The following is a 19,025-nucleotide window of genomic DNA, read 5'->3' on the forward strand; positions in this document are numbered from 1 at the left end:
GCTAGCAAGAGGCCAACGCTGTCTCTGGAGATGGAGTCTTTAGTGCAGGTATGAATGAGAAAAATGCCAACATCTATCTCATGTGGTGCTGAGTGTGTGCGCGGCATCCTGCAGGTACGGACCTCATTCCATGCCCTGCTATATCTGTGAGGTATTAGTGTTGTTAAGGTCATCCATTCCTTGGTGTTCATGCCACTGGAACTGCAGAAGCCAGTCCCCAGGGTCACCTCCATTACATGTTATAAAGCAGTGTGTAACCTGTGAAGTCCTCCCCTTACCTCCTGTCATCCCTGGCTGCCATTGTTTAGGAGATAGACTTCACACTGTGTCTCTGGAGAGGCCATAGTCAGGATAAATATAGGTGAAGGTTCTTACAGTTAAGTTTTTTAAGAATTGTCTTCAGATGGCGATCCTGAAGGCCATCCACCCTTTCCTTATAGAGATCTAGAGAGGCCAGGAAACTTACCCACTGACACACAGCTAGTGAGCGGGATAGTTGTAGTCCAATCCTAACACACTACTGTGGTCAGCTTTTGTGACTCTCCTTAAAATATTTACAGCTTTTTTTCTGACTAAATAACTTATTCTTCACATGCAGTTATGAGGTGGCATAAGTACCCCATGTGCCCATATGTATCCCCAGTAGTGGCATCTTTTTTTATGGACAAACCTTTTAAAAGGTTTTATTTATTTTTATCTCCAGAAAAGTATGTAAGAATTAGTACTGTGAATCCCCCCTCCCATATTCATTGCTTTTATTTAAATTATATGTTTTGTTTTGTTTTGTTTTGTTAAACTAATAAAACTTATTTTTAAAATATACAACTCAGTATTGACATTTTTTAAATCATCAAAATGATTTATAATAGTTAACTGCCTCTTAAATACATTTGATCTTTTCTGAAGCTAAAAGTAGTATGCATTCAATCAGTTTTTAAAATCTATTTGGAACATTAAACATGATAGAAATAGGAAAATAATTCTTTATGAAGTCCTTTATGAAAGGAAATTGTGACAGGTTCCTGATTAGACAAAAACAGTTCTATCTCCAAGGGAGAATGCACAGTGTAACTGTGGCTTCATAGAATGAACTGGGTAGTGTACCTTTTGTTTCTATTTTGTGGAATAGTTTGAAGAGTATTGGTATTAGGTCTACTTTAAAGGTCTGATGGAAGTCTACACTAAACTCATCTGGTCCTGGGTTTTGTTTTGGGTTTTTTGTTTTGTTTGTTTGTTTGGTGGTGGTGGTGGTGGTGGTGGTGGTGGTGGTGGTGGTGGTGGTGGTGGTGGTGGTGGTTAAGAGGCTTTTAATGACTGCTTCTATTTAATTCAGGGTTATGGGATTATTTAGATGATTTATCTGATCCTGATTTAATTTTGGTACCCGTTATCTGTCTAGAAAATTGTCCATTTTATCCAGATTTTCCAGTTTTATTGAATATAGGCTTTTGTAGTAGGATATGATGATTTTGGAATTTCTTCAGTTTCTGTTGTTATATCTCACTTTACATTTCTGATCTTGTTAATTTGGATACTGTCTCTGTGCCCTCTGGGTTAGTCTGGCTAAGGGTCTATCTTGTTGATTTTCTCAAAGGAGCTCCTGGTTTGGTTGATTCTTTGTATAGTTCTTTTTGTATCTACTTGGTTGATTTTAGCCCTGAGTTTGATGATTCCCTGACTTCTACTCCTCTTGGGTGTATTTGCTTCTCTTTGTTCTAGAGCTTTCAGGTGTGCTGTTAAGCTGCTAGTGTATGCTCTATCCAATTGTTTTGTTTTGTTTTGTTTTGTTTTTAAAAGCACTCAGAGCTGAGTTTTACTCTTAGCACTGCTTTCATTGTATCCCATAAGCTTGGGTATGTTGTGCCTTCATTTTCATTAAATTCTAAAAAGTCTTTAATTTCTTTATTTCTTCCTTGACCAAGTTATCATTGAGTGGGGTGTTGTTCAGCTTCCATGTGTATGTGGGCTTTCTGTTGTTTTTGTTGTTATTGAAGACCAGCATTAGTCCTTGGTGATCTGATAGGAGGCATGGGCTTATTTCATTCTTCTTGTATCTCTTGAGGCCTGTTTTGTTACCTATTATATGGTCAATTTTGGAGAAAATACCATAAGGTGCTGAGAAGAAGGTATCTTTTGTTTGTTTGTTTGTTTTAGGATGAAATGTTCTACAGATATCTGTTAAATCCATTTGGTCCATAATTTCTGTTAGTTTCAATGTGTCCCTGTTTAGTTTCTGTTTCCATGACCTGTCCATTGATGAGAATGGGGTGTTGAAGTCTTCCACTATTATTGTGTGAGGTACAATGTGTACTTTGAGCTTTAGTAAGGTTTCTTTTATGAATGTGGGTACCCTTGTATTTGGAGCATAGATGTTCAGAATTGAGAGTTCTTCTTGGTAGATTTTTCCTTTGATGAGTATGAAGTGTCCTTCATTATCCTTTTTGATAACTTTTGGTTGAAAGTTGACTTTATTTGATATTAGAATGGCTACTCCAGCTGGTTTCTTGGGACCATTTGCTTGGAAAATTGTTTTCCAGCCCTTTTCTCTGAGGTTGTGTTTATCTTTGGCACTGAGGTATGTTTCCTGTATGCGGCAAAATGCTGGGTCCTGTTTGTGTATCCAGTCTATAAGCCTATGTCTTTTTATTGGGGAACTGAGTCCATTGATGTTAAGAGATATTAAGGAATCGTGATTGTTGTTTCCTGTTATTTTTAATGTTATTTTTGTTTGTGTGGATATCTTCTTTGGGGTTTTTTGAAAGAAGATTAGCTTCTTGCTTTTTCTAGGGTGTAGTTTCCCTCCTTGTGTTGGTATTTTCCATCTATTATCCTTTGTAGTGCGGGATGTGTGGAAAGATATTGTGTAAATTTGTTTTTGTCATGGAATATCTTGGTTTCTCCATCTATGGTAATTGAGAGTTTTGTTGAGTATAGTAGCCTGAGTTGGCATTTGTGTTCTCTTAGGGTCTTTATAATTTCTGCCCAGGATCTTCTAGCTTTCATAATCTCTGTTGAGAAGTCTGGTGTAACTCTGATAGATCTGCCTTTATATGTTACTTAACCTTTTTCTCTTACTGCTTTTAATATTCTTTCTTTGTTTTGTGCACTTGGTGTTTTGACTGTTATGTGATAGGAGGGATTTCTTTTCTGGTCCAATCTATTTGGAGTTCTATAGGCTTCTTTTATGTTTATGGGCATCTCTTTCTTTAGGTTAGAGAAGTTTTTTTCTATAATTTTGGTGAAGATATTTACTGGCCCTTTAAGTTGTGAATCTTCTCTATATATACCTATTATACTCTCTTCTATACCTATTATCCTTAGGTTTGGTCTTCGCATTGTGTCCTAGATTTCCTGGATGTTTTGGGTTAAGAGCTGCTTTCATTTTTCATTTTCTTTGACTGTTGTGTCAATGTTTTCTATGGTATCTTCCGCACCTGAGATTCTCTCTTCTATCTTTTGTATTCTGTTGCTGATGCTTGCATCTTTGACTCCTGATTTCTTTCCTAGGTTTTTCTATCCCCAGGATTGTCTCCCTTTGTGATTTCTTATTGATTCTATTTCCATTTTTATATCCTAGAAAGTTTTGTTCAATTCCTTCACCTGTTTGGTTGTGTTTTCCTGTAATTCTTTAAGGGATTTTTGTGTTTCCTCTTTAAGGGCTTCTACCTGTTTACCTGTGTTCTCCTGTATCGCTTTAAGGGAGTTATTTATGTCCTTCTTAAAGCCCTCATCATCATCATGAGATGTGATTTAAATCAGAGCTTTGCTTTTCTGGTGTGTTGGGGTATCTACGGCTTACTGTGGAGGAAGAACTGGTTTCTGGTGATGCCAAGTAACATTGGTTTCTGTTGTTTATAATCTTGCCCTGGCCTCTCACCATCTGGTTATCTTTGATGTTAGCTGGTCTTGCTGTCTTTGACTGTGCCTTGTCCCTCCTGCAAGCCTGTGTGTCAGCACTCCTGGAAGACCCAGTCTCTCCGGGAGGAATTTGTGTATGAGAGCTATGACACTGGGTCAGCTCTGTGGTGCAGATGGAAACTGGAAGGATCCTGTCCCTGGCTGTTCCTTGATTCCTGTGTCCTCATGGCTCTGTAAGGATCCCTCTTCAGCCGGGAATTTGAGCAGAAAAGGCAGTCTTACCTGTGCTTGCAGACTTGTCAGTGCCCCCCTGGAAGACCTGTTCACTCCCTGTGGAATTTGGGTATGGAGTGCTGTGGCATAGGATAAGCTCTGGGATGCAGATGAAAACAGAGAAGGATCCTGTCTCAGGCTGCTCCTCAGTTCCTGTGTCCTGAGGTCTCCAGACAGGTCCCTCTGTGCAGAAGTGGTTGTCTTACCTGTGCTCACAGGCATGTCTGCACTCCTGGGAGACCAGCTCTCTCCCAGTGGTATTTGGGTATGGAACACTGTGGCACAGAATCTGCACTGGGCTCTGCTGTCCAGTGGTGACATTCTTGAACATTCCAGTCAGGATACCGAACTTGAAGTTATCCACCCCAATATAAAAACAGCTTCATTTGGCAACAAATATTTAAAAGTCAGATTAGACAAAACAGTTGGGATTGTTGGCTTTCTCTTGAGAACAGCGCTCTATGCACACATATTATTAGAGGTCTTTGTTACAGGGAGGGGAGTCAGAACAAGGAGCAGAGTCCAGCCAGGCACAATGCAATACCACCTAGGGCAGGAATCTACCACTGAGAGACAATGGATTGCTGTGCATGGGGTATTTCTGCCCCATCCCTCACCCCAAGGGCCAAGGGAATTGGGGTTTATCCAGCTCTGCAGCCCTCTGCAGGATGTGGGGAGCCAGATGGGCTCTAGGCACCAGCCTCAGTGAGCAGAGAGAAGCATGTGCAATCTCTGGAGTTGGGCCAATAGTACTCAGGCTCACAGAAGGGAGACAGAGGCTGGGGCTGCCAAGGGAATCCTAGTCATTCAGTCTGGTCCCAGCCTGCAACAATACCTGGTACAAGGCAGTGCTTAGCCACCTCAGCTTATAAGGAAGGTCAGGGGGCTAGATGACTGCTAGGAGAGCTCCAGCTTGGGGGTGGGGGCAGATGACTGAGGAATCCAGCAGGAGGCCTTCGGGACCTAGAGACCCCAGCATGAAAAAGATTTTCTCAGTCTCAGGCTCTGCGTAACCCATACATATAGGAATGAATGAGAGGTTTTCTCCTTCAGCATTCAGTTCCCAAGCAAACACCAACCTGGAGCACATACCCTACCCCACAACTCAGGCCTCTGCCCCCACAGCTGCTCCACATTAGGGTTAGTCACAAGCAAGGAAGTGGTCTTACTTGACTGACTGGTTAGAAATTGGGAGGGGGATCCTACAGTCCAATCCACTCCTCAGGTTGTATTAATTTGTTTAAAATAGCCAAGGACTGGAGCTCAAGGGTAGATGGTCTGACTAGAATATCCCCAGCACCAAAAAAAAAAAAAAGGAAACTAGTTAGAACCGGCCAGACTCAGGTTACTTCATTCCCCTGTGTACCGTAAAGGATTCAATGTCAGCCGAGTAGAAGGCATTCAGGGTGAATTGTGAGGGTTGGGTACCCTTCTGGGCTTCTCAGTGCCCCGGGGGTCTCTGCTATCTTGGTAGGAGTCCTGTAAATCCTTCCTTAGGGACTTCATGGGATTCTTTAGACCATCATGACTGGTGGCATCTGTCAATGGTGATCAACCCTACCTCCACCTCTCCCCTCCCTGGAGTTCAAAAATAGAAAGTTTCCCTGGAAAACAAGTGACCTCCAGGGCTATCCAGGAGTCACAAGATTCTAGGATGCAAAAATACTCTTGTCACAAGGCCACGCAGAATGCCACCTGGTGTCCCCAGCCATGAGGACTTCAGACAGAGACTGATCTGCTTTTCTAATTAAGCTATACCACATCTTATTGATATACCCTACTGCACACACACTGAACTCTTAAGAGCAGGAGCCATTTCAATGGTGTCTCCATCCAAATGTGGAGTCCCAGGTCTCCAACCTGAACTTCACTCGTGCCTAGCTCCAGAACTTCAGGAAGTCTCCTTGCCTCCCTGACCTCAATTTCCTTTTCAGTGACATGGGACTTGAATTCTGAGGACCAATGCAAGTGCCAGCCCCCTTGTGTGTTGCTCTAACTGACCAGTGGTTCACATTCCCACTCTACCAAAGGCCGGGTGACATGACCTTTTTCTGCAGAGGGAGGAGTTGTCCACCACCCACCTGTGTACACAGGGACAAAGCAAAGGGCATGAAGTTGGCCAGGAGTAGACATTTATCAGAACATTTACCAGGATCACTGGGACTCAGGGGTGAGCCTTTCCTGGCTAGAGGTGGGGGAAGTGACACCCAGCATTGGCCTTTGATCCAAGGCTTTTTTTGTGGAGAAAGGCTTTTTTTTCAGAGCTGTTAATGATTAGAGGCTGCTGGGGTGTGGAAAGCTGTAACCACACCTACCATCCCTTCCTGCTCAAGTGTCAGGGAAATAGAATACAAGGGACTTGCTTCTGTAGCACCTGAGCCAGGTTCAATGTCACATGAGTGTTCAGCATCAATATTCCAACATTGCCACCTTTCAGACCCCCTCTAAGATTAAAAAAAACTCACTTTTGGAACCCACTAGCACCCCAAACTCTTATCCATCTAACTTGAGTATGCCCCCAAGGAGTTTCTTCTCTGGCAAGTAACACTCAGGCAACCTACCTACCAGGCAGTGATCCAAATGACCTGCCCCTTATGCCCTCTCTGTGCCCAATGAGGGGCTGGAGGAGGTGGCCCTGGGGCTGTCCCCACCCTGCTTGCCCCTGATTACCCAGTCAGTCACTTCATTCTTGCCTGGACCTCAGTTTCTACAGACATGTCTAGCCTCCAGGAACTGTGCTCTGGTCTGCCCCTACGACCCCTTCCTGAGAACCGGGGTCGCTGGGCTGGGGTGCCACATGCTCCGGTTAGGACTCCCAACCTCAGCCCTGAAGAAGAGAAGGTAACAACTGCTACCCAGTCCTCTGGGGTTCTGGGGCCCTTTGGTGTCTTTTAGGTGGCCAAGGTTGCTTGTATCCCTCTTTCTTCCCACATATTAGCTGTCCCCGTCCCTACCAGCTCTCAGAGAAGGATGAGAGGGTGTGTCAGCATCTATCACCTGATAGTCTTCAGGTGAAGCCATCCTGGAGTTTCCTTAAACTCTGAATCGGGGTTTCCACTTGCAGGTGAGGACATTGGGCCTCAAGGTCACCCAAACAGCCTGTGGTGGTGCTGTGGCCACCTCTCGTGAGGAACAGGAAGAGGCAGGGTGTGAAGTGGTTCTAGACCGGCAGCTTCACGCGAACCTTGCCCAGCTCCAAACACTGAGTGACTCTTGTGTCCTCTGCAACCCGTTTTCTTTGCCCCTCCCCCAAACCACCCGCAGACTTCAGCTGTACAAGCCTCCATTAAGGACACAGCAGTGCTGGGAGGGGTGACAGGTCAGGTAGCCCTCACCTGGTGGCTCCCTTTGCACAAGGGATTTAGGCCAAAGAACTTTCCACACTGCCAGACTGAAGCGAGTCCCTGAGCCATGGGAGACTGCTTTTCTGAAGGACACTAAAGTACAAAGGCTAAATGAAACACCCCACTCCCACCCTCACCCACAGACTGCTGTTCTGGGGAATGCCACTCCGAGCTTTTCCAGAGCTGCCCACAGTCAGGGAGCATACTTAGGAGCTGCTGGGGTAGGACACCGGTGGGCAGCAGCCGGGAATGAGAGTAGCACAGAAAGGAGCTGAGGGTCCTAGAAAATGGGGTAGCACCAGGCAAAGCAGGGCTGGCACTGTAGAGAGGGAGCATAGGTAGGGAGGTTGGGGGCCACCTCAACCTTTCACCTGGCCCGGCCGATTCTGCTGAGCTCATGTCTCTGCTGTGGTTAAGGGTCTTCCTCCTCAGCCACCTCCCCGCTAGGCACCAGCGCCTTGATACTCAGCCACAGAAGCAGGGAAGGCTCGGTCGTTCCTCCAGCCCCTGCTGACACCCCTGTGGCTGGGCAATGCTGATCAGACTCCACAGTGCTTTTTGGTGGCAGAAGGGCGGGCAGGACCTGAGAGATCGGCCCCTTCAGTTTCATTCCTATATGTCACCCTGTGTTTGAAGAGTACGGTATCCTTAAAGGAGAGGTCATTTGCAGATCTGGGGAGTTAGACTTGGGAAAGGTTAAGTCTTCCCTCTATGATGGAGCCCCAAATTCCAGTGAATGCTTCTCTTTCACTGACTTGCTTTCCATTTGGTGTGTGTGTGTGTATGTGTGTGTGTGTTTGTCTGTGTGTGTCTGTATGTGTGTGCTTACATGTGCACATGTGTGTCTGTGTGTGTTCCTCTGTGTCTGTGTCTGTGTCTGTGTGTCTGTGTATGTCTCTGTATCTGTGTCTCTGTGTATCTTTGTGCTTACATGTGCACACATGTTTACATGTATGGCTGTGTGTGTTTCCTGTGTGTGTTTGTGTTGTGCTTGCAGTTCTTCCCTTGTTTCCACTCCTTCACACTACTCATTCTTTCATTGTTCAGAAGGACTCAGGCTTCATTCCTTGCTTCTCTTTGGCAGCGCTCTCTCTCTCTCTCTCTCTCCATGTGAGGAGTGCCACCTATTATACTTTAGTCAGTAAACACTCAGCACAGGCCTGATCAACCTTCACACTGTGCCTCGGAAGGGCAGAGGTTCTGCTATTAGAAGCACTCTCCCCTGTGTGCAGTTTCTCTCAGTGACCCTTTCTTCCAAGTCCTGCCTCCTCCACTGCACTCTGCTGGGCGTGAAATGCCTCAGCTGAGCCCTTCACTATGGTGGGCCTGAATGCCTGTCTCTATCAACACACTATTCTGAGAGGCCTTTAACATGGTGGGTCTGCATGTCTGACTGCCTACATTCTGCCTTGAGCTTGTTGGCTGAGGACTTGCTTGTGGTGGTCTCTGGGGTCCAGCAACACCAGCATGTGCTCATTGAATGCGTGGACAAGAACATTTGCTAAGAAGCCAATCCTACATCCTACAAGGCACGTAGGAGAACTTTGGGACAGAAGTGGTTGTGGCAGCTTGGACAAGGTTTCTATGAGGGAAAGAAGGTCTGTTTGGAGACAAGAGAAGAAGTACAGGGAAAGGCAGAGTTTGGCCTTCCGAGGTAGAGGAGACCACATGCAAGTAGAGCTTGGAACAGAACTTGGAGTACCACATGCAGCATGACTGGAGAAGATCCAGTATGCTGAGGACACTGTGAGTGTCACAAGATAGGCAGTGGGGATCTACTTTTGAGTAGGCACATGGCTTAGGTGACTCTTCCCTTTCCGGGATTGTAGGAGCAGGTTTGTAGAGATCCCAGGCAGCACAGAACATCGCAGAGATCCATGAGTGTGGGAAGGGACAGCTCTGTAATCTGGCACTCACAGGTCCATAGGTCAGTCCAACACCATACTAACCGTGTCAGTTCATTAGTACCTAGGAGTTAGGCTCTATGATCACCCCCACTTTCCAGACAGAGACGGTAAAGGGGGAAGTGGGGCACACAGGTGCTGCTGGGAAAATCCTCTGTGCATACAGCTATGTCTTTAGCCACACTGCATCCTCAAATCCACATCTCTCCACCAGCCTGGTTCTCGCATCATCCGTTGCCTCTTACAGGGCTTTCATGATTCTGTGACTTTTCACTTGGAGTTTCCAGAATTGTCTCAAGATCTTAACTTGAGTTATTTGTGAAAAGTGACTTTCACCTTGTAAGGCAGCATGCAGGCTGGTGGATGAGAAGGTGGGCCTGGTGGGACATGACAGTGGCTACCATATCAGCTATGCACACTGCCCAAGTCTGCCCATCCAAGAACGCAGCCTCCGTACCACTGGCCAAGCTAGGTGCCTCTCTGGGCATACCATGGCTTCTGATTTCCTTCCCTAAGTCTGTAGCCCCTATACCAGATAGGGCCAAGAAGAGAGAACTTGAGGTCTTGCCCTCATAAGAGGCCAGTGGCTATCAGGGAAGGCATTTTTGGAAACAAATCAGATGTTCTCAGAGTGGCTCAACAAGTTTCTGAGTGGAGCAGAGGCAATCCAGGTGGAGAAGTAAGATGGAGTACGTGGAGGCCCCCAGGGCCCTTAACCCAGCCACCTCTCACCCTTCTCTTTCCAGCTGGCTCTGAGGAACGCCTTGCGCTATTTCCCACCTGATGTCCAGAAGCTGCTGGCCCTGGAGTTTGCCCAGGAGCTACGACAGTTTGGACACATCTATATGTACCGGTTCTGCCCCAGCATGGAGATGAGGTAAGCCCTCATGTGTTTGGCTTCAAACAGGGCTGTGCAAAAGTCCAGAGCCTTGAGGAATCTGTGGCTAAAGAGGGGAGGCGATCTGCTGAGATGGAGGAACTATGGAGGTGACACAGTGAGGTGACACCCTTGTGCAGAGAAAATAGGTAGTGAGATGTCTCCCTAAGGGGTGTTCGGGGAGGGGAAGGGGAGTGTCTGACACTGACCTGCTTAGCCAGAAGATGGGGTCCTCATGTCCCCTCTGTATTTGCTGCCACCTTCCATGGGATTGCTGCCCCGGGGTATTTGAAGAGTGAATAAAAGAGCAAATAATTAATCTGCCCAAAAGTTGAGGGCTCTGGAAAGCAGCCCTCAGTTCTCTTTGTAGTCAGCTTCCTCCCAGGATTGAAGTACAGACAGTGACTGGAGTGGGCCAGGCTTCCTGCTCTGGGTGTGTGGGAAGTCAGGCTGCCTAGCAGCTGGTGGGTCTGGTGCTCCACACCCATCCCCACCTCCTGTCCCCACCCCATGCCTCCATGCCCACTCCCACCCCTACCCCCACCCCCACACTCATGATTCTAAGGACTTCTTTCAGGTGCCTTGTCATCTGGGCCAGGGCAGACTCAACATCATAGTGGGACGGGAGGCCTGAGGATTCCCTTGTTATGCCCACTGTGGGACGTTTTCTTGCAGGGCCTACCCGATTGAGAAGTACCCATGCCGGACACGGGCAGCGGCAGCCATCATGCACATGATCATGAACAACCTGGACCCTGCTGTGGCCCAGGTACTGCCAGGGAAACTGATGCCAGCACAGTCCCAAGAAACATGACCTGAAATCCCGTTAGGCCTTTGACGCACCTACGAAGCTGGCATTAGAACACAGAGTTCTCTGTAACTCGGGTGAAATCAAAAGCAGGAGACAAATGTAAAATAAGAAGAATATATAACAATACAGTTATATAAATGTACCTATAATTATAGCTTTCTAATAGCAACCAGAGAATGAAAAGATTTAATAATATTTTATCATACTGTATTTTATGGTTAATGAGATCCCTTCTTTCCGTTCCTTCACATGGAATCTTGACATGGAGGATACATTTCACATATACAGCCATGCTCTGTAGCCCACATGACTGGTGGCTGCTGTGTGTCCCTTCAGGCTTGCTGCCATTTCATTGTTCCTTTAGGTATAGCTGCAAGTAGGGGCCCCACCTCTCCCTGTCCACAGGCCATCTTGGATAATGCCACATCTTCTTCAGTTCCCACAGGAGCTGGTGACCTATGGAGGCAATGGGCAAGTGTTCAGCAACTGGGCCCAGGTATGGTGGCCAGGCAGGCACTCAGTGTCTATGGTTCTGCCTTGTGCCCAGTGCTTCAGCACAGGCAATTACCTGGAGATGCTTCACTAATGAGAAGGAGTAGAGGTGCATTATGGGAGGTATTAGGAGACCCTGGGGATTAAAGAGGATCTAGGGGAACAATGCTATTAGGATAGGCCGACACAGCCTGCAGCAATCCCTGGATCTAGGTGTGGGGTGCAGGGCCCGTGTGGGTGCCAGTTCACACTTACAGATCCCTGCATGTGCACTGTCCATCCAGTTCCGGCTGACCATGTCCTATTTGTCGAAAATGACCGAAGAACAGACTCTGGTCATGTACAGTGGACACCCTCTGGGCCTCTTCCCCAGCAGCCCTCGTGCCCCACGGCTGATCATCACTAACGGGATGGTGAGTTTGAGACAGCTGGCTTGACAGCTATCCAGGGCCAGGCTTAGGAAAGGGGTGCTGTTGGTGAGGAGGCGATCAGGCAACAGCACACCACTCACTTTCCATCCCTTCCTCTTTTCCAGGTCATTCCCAACTACTCATCCAGGACAGAGTATGAGAAGCTCTTTGCCTTGGGGGTGACCATGTAAGTCTCTGTGTCAACACTCTGCTATGGAGTCTGCCCTTAGTTACATTTTGTGTTAGGAAAATAGGGCTGTGTTAAGCCTGATTTCAGAGAAGACTTGCAACTACACCGTAGTACAGCAGAATCTTTTCATTCTCACACAGCTGTACCCTAGTAGTTTTGTGTGAATGCTTACTGTTTTTTATAGCCAAAGAAACATACAATTTTGGATTCCATTGTTTCAAAAGATTTTATTATGAGTAACCCCAGACATACAGAAAATTGGCTCACAACAAATGTCACACAGCTAGTTTAAGGGAGACATATAAGCGCTTGCGCAGTCCTAGACTCCATGCATCTCAGAGAGTTTCTCTATGGTTAGAATAAGGTGGTTTTTATTAAAGAAAAATAAAAATCAAAGATAAATTTCAAGGAATACCACCAAAATCCTATGGGGAAAGCACAAGTGCTGAAGCCAGGCATGGTAGCACATGCAGTCCATCCCAGCACTTGGGAGGCAGAGGAGAGTAGATCTCTGTCTTCAGAGTCAGCCTGATCAGCAATAGCTCCAGGATAGCCAGAGCTACATAGTAGAGAGACACTGTGTCAAAACAAACAAACAAACAAAGAGTACAACTTACTTTAGCATGTCTGTCTATCTGCCTGTTGATCCATCCCTCCATTCAGTCTATCTTTGGATGAACCTCAAAGTCCATTACAAAAATTGCTGGCTGGGATTTGATCCTTGTTTGTTCGTTCATTTGTTTGTTTGTTTTCCCTTTTAAAGTGATATCTGCATTCACTCTCAACCAATTGCTGATTAAATGTTTGAAATCAAATTCCACACTGACCAGAATTGACAAGGCAATTTCTTTCTGTTGTTCCCTGAACAGCACAGTGTGGTTGCTATAACCACCTACACAGATAGTACTTATATGACTTGAATTACACAAGGTTATGTGCAGATATCGGCTATGCAGAATTTGAGTGTCAGAGGATCTGGGTGTCTGCTGAACAGGGTCTTGGAACCTGGCCCTCTAGAGGATTCCTTAGCGAGACACACTCGTTGTCCGTGTGCTCTGACAAACTGTGCAGCTATGCGACTTGTCCCATCAGATGCAGACCCTGTAACCAACCCGAAGAGCTATGTGGGCCCTGCCCAGGGTGTGAAAGCTTTCCATGTGCTGTAAAGCTAAACCAAGCTCTGCATCTTAAAGGTTTCATCAAATGTCATTGAAGAAGCTACATAGAATATGGGAAGCCTTATTCATGAGACCTCAGGGGGCGTGTCTCCTGTGTCCTTCCAACACTCTTCATGCCCATGGACTCTGGGCCAGGGGTCGAGACCATCATGGCAGCCTCTTTACCTTTCCTCCTGACAATACAGCCTGGGAATCTGTTTGCAGAGCACCAGCCTGACAAGTCACTCTCTCCTGTGGTGTTCAGCAGCACCATGATGATCCCTCATGCAAGGCTTCCGGTCTTTAGCATGGCTCAGAGGGTGTTCTGCTTAATCTTTACGGACTTCTGGGACCATCACCCAGGAAAAAAAACCACATAAAATGGAATCTGCAGGATAAAGACCCGGAACCTTAGCCTCCAAGTGACAGTCCATGGTGGAACCACAGTACAGCCACCACCACCACTGGGTGCCCTGATGTTATCAGTCATCTGAAACAGACCCCTACAGTAGAGGAAAAATGGAGTCTCAGAGAAACCCACTCGCTTTATAACTGGCTGTAACCAGCCTCTGTGAGTCTTGCCTATAGTGGACGTGTTAGTGGACGTGTGAACTCCTGCTCCGGCGGAAGAAGCCTGAGGTTAGAGGGCTGAGGGTGTACGTCCTGCACCCCCACTCCCTCACCATGACCTCAGGCTTGTCTCATTTCTGATTCATAGATAGGGACTAAAGGTCAAAAGTGGCAGAGCTACAGATGTCAGACCTGGTCTGGCTGCAGCACTGAAGGTTTGCCACTGGGAGATGTGGGGACACTGACTGCAGAAGGGTAAAAGTTAGGCTTGGAACTTATCATCACCAGTCTTGGAAGGCTGAGGCAGGAGGATCCTATGGCCTGACTGGGATACAGTGTGAGTTCAAAACTAGCCTGGGCAACTTAGCAAGGTCAAAACAAAACAAAACAAAATAAGCAAACAAAGCGTCGTACTGTAGCTCAGTGGTAGAGCTTTTGCCTAGCATGCATGCGGCTCTGGGTTTAATCCTCAGTACAGAGGAAAGGTGGGAACTGTGTCAGAGATGAGACAGGATCTGCTGTGCAAAGAAACTGGAAAGATCTGAAGACCAAAACCTTCCTGCCTTGAGGGTGTCAAAGCTGGTCATGCAGGGAACATCCTGTGTGGGAAGATGGGTGAAAAGGCTCAGTCTGTTAGCTGAGGTCGTCATCATATTGGGCTGGAGGGTAGGGGTGCCCCTAAAGGGCAGTTGCAGAAAGCTTTTGGTCCTGCAACTTTATGCTGTAAATTACCTTGGAAGCATTATGTGGACCAGAGTCTGTGCCCATTCCTGGGCCTGTCTGTAATGGGATCTGGTGCCCTCTTCTGGTGTATCTGAAGAAAATGAAAGTGTTCCCACATATATAAGAGAGAGAGAAAGAAAGAGAGAAAGAGAGAGAGAGAGAGAGAGAGAGAGAGAGAGAGAGAGAGAGAGAGAGAGAGAGAGATGCTAGATAGATAGACAGATAGACAGGTATACAGGTAGATAAACTAGAAATATCTGTGTCTGGTAACCTCACAGCCTTCCTGCCAACTTTCTGCCCTGAGTACACAGCCCACAGGTGGACGGAGGCAACAGGAGGTCACACCGCTGCAACTATTTATTCATTCACATGAAAAATCAGAGCCTACAGGCTTCCTGGAGGGTTGCAGAATACCATGGCCTTAAAGGTCATCTGCTGAGAAGTCATAACCAATAATGCCTGTACTGATATGGAAAGGACCCAAGGGTAACGTGCGGGAGACAAGCTATAGAAGCAACACCTTCAGAATGAAGCCCCACACTCAAGTATAAAACCTGCAGAGATCTTTCAGCATGCCGGCTGTGGATCTGCCGTGTGCCACGTGAGGATTCTCACAGACATGTTTTTGACTCTACCACCTTGCCCCCCCAGGGCTCAGCTTCAGTATGAAGATACCTCACAGTTGAGCCTACCGGATGTCACCTGAATGGAATCCTGCAGAACATGTTCCCTCACGCCCCACACCTTCACTGGGTCATACGTGGCTGGGACACATCATCTCCTTTGTGTCACGCCTTGCACTTACATCACAGTTCATTTCTCTCTTCCATCCATGTTTGGGCCTTTCAATGGCTTCAGATATTGGTCACTGCTGATAAAGTTTTTGTGAACACCATTGTGAGTGGCTGAGGAGACACCAGCATGTAGCGTGGGCATGCTGGGCCATGTTCAGTCTTACTCTGCCTACACCAAACACCTACACCCACGCTGACTTTTAGAAATTAATTGTATGACAGATCTTAGGATGCTCTTACATTTTTAATTTTTAAAAATATGTTGGTTAGAGTACAAAGAAATGGGTTTCGCCATGATGTTTTTATGCATGTATGTCATTTTAGTCATTTTTAAAGTTCTGTTTTTATTTTATGTTCAGGAGTGTTTTACCTGTATGTATGTCTGTGCACCACATGTAGGCAGGGCCCACGGAGGCAAGAAGAGAGTGTTCAGTCCCCTGGAACTATAACTATGGACAACTGGGAACTGCTATGTGGGTGCTAGGAATGGAACCTGGGGTCTCTGCAAGGACAGCCAATGCTTCTAACCACTGAGCTGTCTCTCCAGCCCCATTGGAGTTAGCGGTTATTCATCCTTCCCACTGTTCCCAGATACCTCTCTCTCCTTGCTAGTCCCCCTTTTCCCTAAGTAGTACATTTGTGCTTTCATGGGACATATATTCTTGTTTCTCCACTATAGATCTCCTCCTCCCTTCTCATAGTCCCCTTTCTACTTTCCACGTGTGTGCGTGCACACACACACACACACATATGTCTATATTTCACAAAGAAGTCAAAATATGTGACATTTGTTTTCCTGACTCCAACTCTTGGTTATTCTGGTTAACATGATGACCTCCATTTCTGCCCACTTATTATAGCAAAGGAGAATGTATGCTCACCTTGAGAGCGGTCCACGGTTTACTCTAAAGCTCCTTAGCTCTGACCTTTTCTTCCCTGCTCAGGTATGGCCAAATGACAGCGGGCAGCTACTGCTACATTGGTCCCCAGGGAATCGTCCATGGCACAGTGGTGAGAGACAGGCACACGCGATGAGTGGTGGGTCCCTGCAGGTGGATATGCTGGGGATGGACAGTTACTGCCCTGCCTCTCCTGCCTACAGCTCACTGTGCTGAATGCTGGTCGGCGGTACCTGGGCATCGAGGACTTGGCAGGGAAGGTCTTTGTCACCTCTGGACTTGGAGGGATGAGTGGGGCTCAAGCCAAGGCAGCAGCCATCGTTGGATGCATTGGCGTGATTGCAGAGGTAAGCTGGGGAACGTCTGCCTGGCCCTCCAAATCTCCCTGATTCCTTCCTCCCTTCCTCTGCTTGCTTGGTTGCTTTCTTCTCCCCTTCTCTTTATCCTCTCCTTCCCCACCCCCACACCTTTCCACTCTTCCCACGTCCCTTCTCACACCTCCCTTCCTTGTTTTCTTTCACCAACCCCCTCACCTCCTCCACAAATCTTGCCCTGCCTCACTGGATGGATCCCTATGGCTACACATGGGCCCTGCTTGCACAGTGCCCACCACCCACCATGTTCTATTCCAGCAGTGAAGTTGTAACATTGTATGTGCAGCCATTGCTTCCTGTGTCCCTTCAGATACAGAACCTAGACGAGAGAGAATGAACGTCTGTGATTTAATTAGTAGAGAGCACCCCTTCCCCAGCTTTAGTGGCTGACATCCGACAGAGGAGGTACCCAAGCTGCTCCTTGACAGAAGTGTGCACAAGGGTCTTGCTCCAGTGGCTCACATATCTGTTTAGAAGATGCCACAGTCAAGGAAGGAAGCAGTGGGCAGCGGAAGGGAGGAGCTTTGAGATAAGTCTTGGTGACAGACCAGTGTAATTTGATTTAGTTGGCCCTACCTGCCTCTTGCCTGTCTGAGCTTTGCTGGGACTGTGCTGGGCTGCAGGTAGCAGAGGAAAACAGCTTACATAAAGAAGAGTTTTATTTTTCTCATGTAACTGAGAATGCTGGCATTTGTTCAGCAGCTCAGTGATGTCATCGTTAGCTCCTCTAGACTCTCCTGGGGCTTCTCTCATGGAGATAAGATTGCTACATCATCCAGCCATGCCATTCACACTCAACGCAGAAAGAAGTGGGAAGAGACGTGCCAGCAGGGAGAGTGTGTCTCAGCAACCCCTTCTGTTTTCTCATTGGTTGTACTGAATGCCCTGAGGCTGTCATGGAAGTGGGGTACGTGGGGTGGCACCTCTCGAGGGGTAGCTCAGGGATGGTATGTAACAGATGCCCTGTGTCCCGTGGCCTCAGGTGGATAAAGCTGCACTTGTAAAACGCCACCAGCAAGGCTGGCTGATGGAGGTGACTGACAGCTTGGACCACTGCATCGCCAGACTCAGGTACAGTTGGCTGTGTGGGACTCAGAACACTTGACCCTGAGCATTGGAAGCAGGGGAGAGAGCATGACTTGGGTCATTCAGTGCCTGGTGTTTGGCCACATACATTATCCAGAGGCTCCACAATGGGGGTGTCGTGGGAGGGTCTCTAGATATCCCATTTCCCATGGATCATTGCTGCTGGCTTGTGGGCAGCTATGGGACTCTAAACTTGAGATCCTCTTGCCTTGTTCTCCCAAGTACTGAAATTTTAGGTGTGTATCACCATGCCTGGCTTAATTGTATTCGTCCTCTTATCTGTTTCTATTTCTTCAAATAACTTTGGAATCCTACCACTTGCATGGGTGTGTTTTATAAAGAGCCTGAGTTGAGACACACATTTCCCAGGAACCACTGCAGGTCAGCTCAACCAGTCGGGGCATTCCAGCCTACGTTTTTTGTTTTTGTTTTGTTTTGTTTTTCTCTTTCTTGTGTCATGGGATCTGAGGGAACATTCCTCACCTTAGCACCCATCTCCAGGTCTACACTCACACGGGTCCAAACTCACATAGGTCTGAGCAGTCCCACAATAACACAGAGGCCCACAGTCACACTCAGGCCTTCATCCTTCCAGGCCCATAGTCAGAGGCTCAAATTCACACAAGGCCATGCAGGTCAACACACAGACTCATATTCACCCATAGGCCCACAGTCACACACAGGCCCATAGTCAGACAGGCTCGCATGCATACACAGGCATATAGTCACACACGGGCCCACACACCGACATAAGCTCACTCTCACACTGGCCCACACTCTCACACAAGCACACACTCACAAAAAAAAGCCCTAGGTGGCCTCCTATGCCTGCCACATTTGACCAGTATTGAGCTCTCTGTGTGTAAGCAGAGCAGCTACACCCAGGGCAGCTGAAGACAGGTGCAGGGCATCGGTTCAGTTCTTTTGCCTTCTAGGGAAGCAAGGAAAAAGAAGGAGGTACTCAGCCTCGGCTACCATGGCAACGTGGTGGATCTTTGGTAAGTGGAAACTGATGACTTGGGTACCTCAGGGGTACCCAAGCAGCTAAGCAGATGCTTCTAAGTCACCAGCTCTGACCCTCAACTCTGTCCTTCCTGGAAAGCCCGCCAACCTCACCCAGACCCGTGCAGCCTTTCTGCCCAGGCACTTTGCAAAGGAGAAAGCAGACACTGCCTACAGAGTGTGAAGGTGGAGTGAGGGCTGAACTGGCTGCCAGCTGGCCCTCGTCCAGCCCAGGCCTTCTCTGACCACCCTGCCACTTCC

The 19,025-nt window shown here is 47.4% G+C and overlaps 1 protein-coding gene across 1 annotated transcript in view; it reads left to right on the forward strand.

The window, feature by feature from the left end:
* The first annotated feature begins 6,846 nt into the window (after nucleotides 1-6,846).
* Uroc1 (urocanate hydratase 1) overlaps nucleotides 6,847-19,025 on the forward strand; it is a 30,664-nt gene continuing 18,485 nt past the window's right edge. Inside the window, exons 1-10 of the mRNA XM_052172616.1 lie at nucleotides 6,847-6,972; nucleotides 10,126-10,256; nucleotides 10,932-11,025; nucleotides 11,504-11,563; nucleotides 11,844-11,972; nucleotides 12,095-12,156; nucleotides 16,348-16,414; nucleotides 16,506-16,649; nucleotides 17,659-17,747; nucleotides 18,698-18,760. Coding sequence (XP_052028576.1) covers nucleotides 6,847-6,972; nucleotides 10,126-10,256; nucleotides 10,932-11,025; nucleotides 11,504-11,563; nucleotides 11,844-11,972; nucleotides 12,095-12,156; nucleotides 16,348-16,414; nucleotides 16,506-16,649; nucleotides 17,659-17,747; nucleotides 18,698-18,760 — 965 coding nt within the window. The remainder of the gene's footprint in view (nucleotides 6,973-10,125; nucleotides 10,257-10,931; nucleotides 11,026-11,503; nucleotides 11,564-11,843; nucleotides 11,973-12,094; nucleotides 12,157-16,347; nucleotides 16,415-16,505; nucleotides 16,650-17,658; nucleotides 17,748-18,697; nucleotides 18,761-19,025) is intronic.

The sequence above is a fragment of the Apodemus sylvaticus genome, chromosome 2 (assembly GCF_947179515.1).
Source record: "Apodemus sylvaticus chromosome 2, mApoSyl1.1, whole genome shotgun sequence".
In the NCBI taxonomy this organism is placed as follows: domain Eukaryota; kingdom Metazoa; phylum Chordata; class Mammalia; order Rodentia; family Muridae; genus Apodemus; species Apodemus sylvaticus.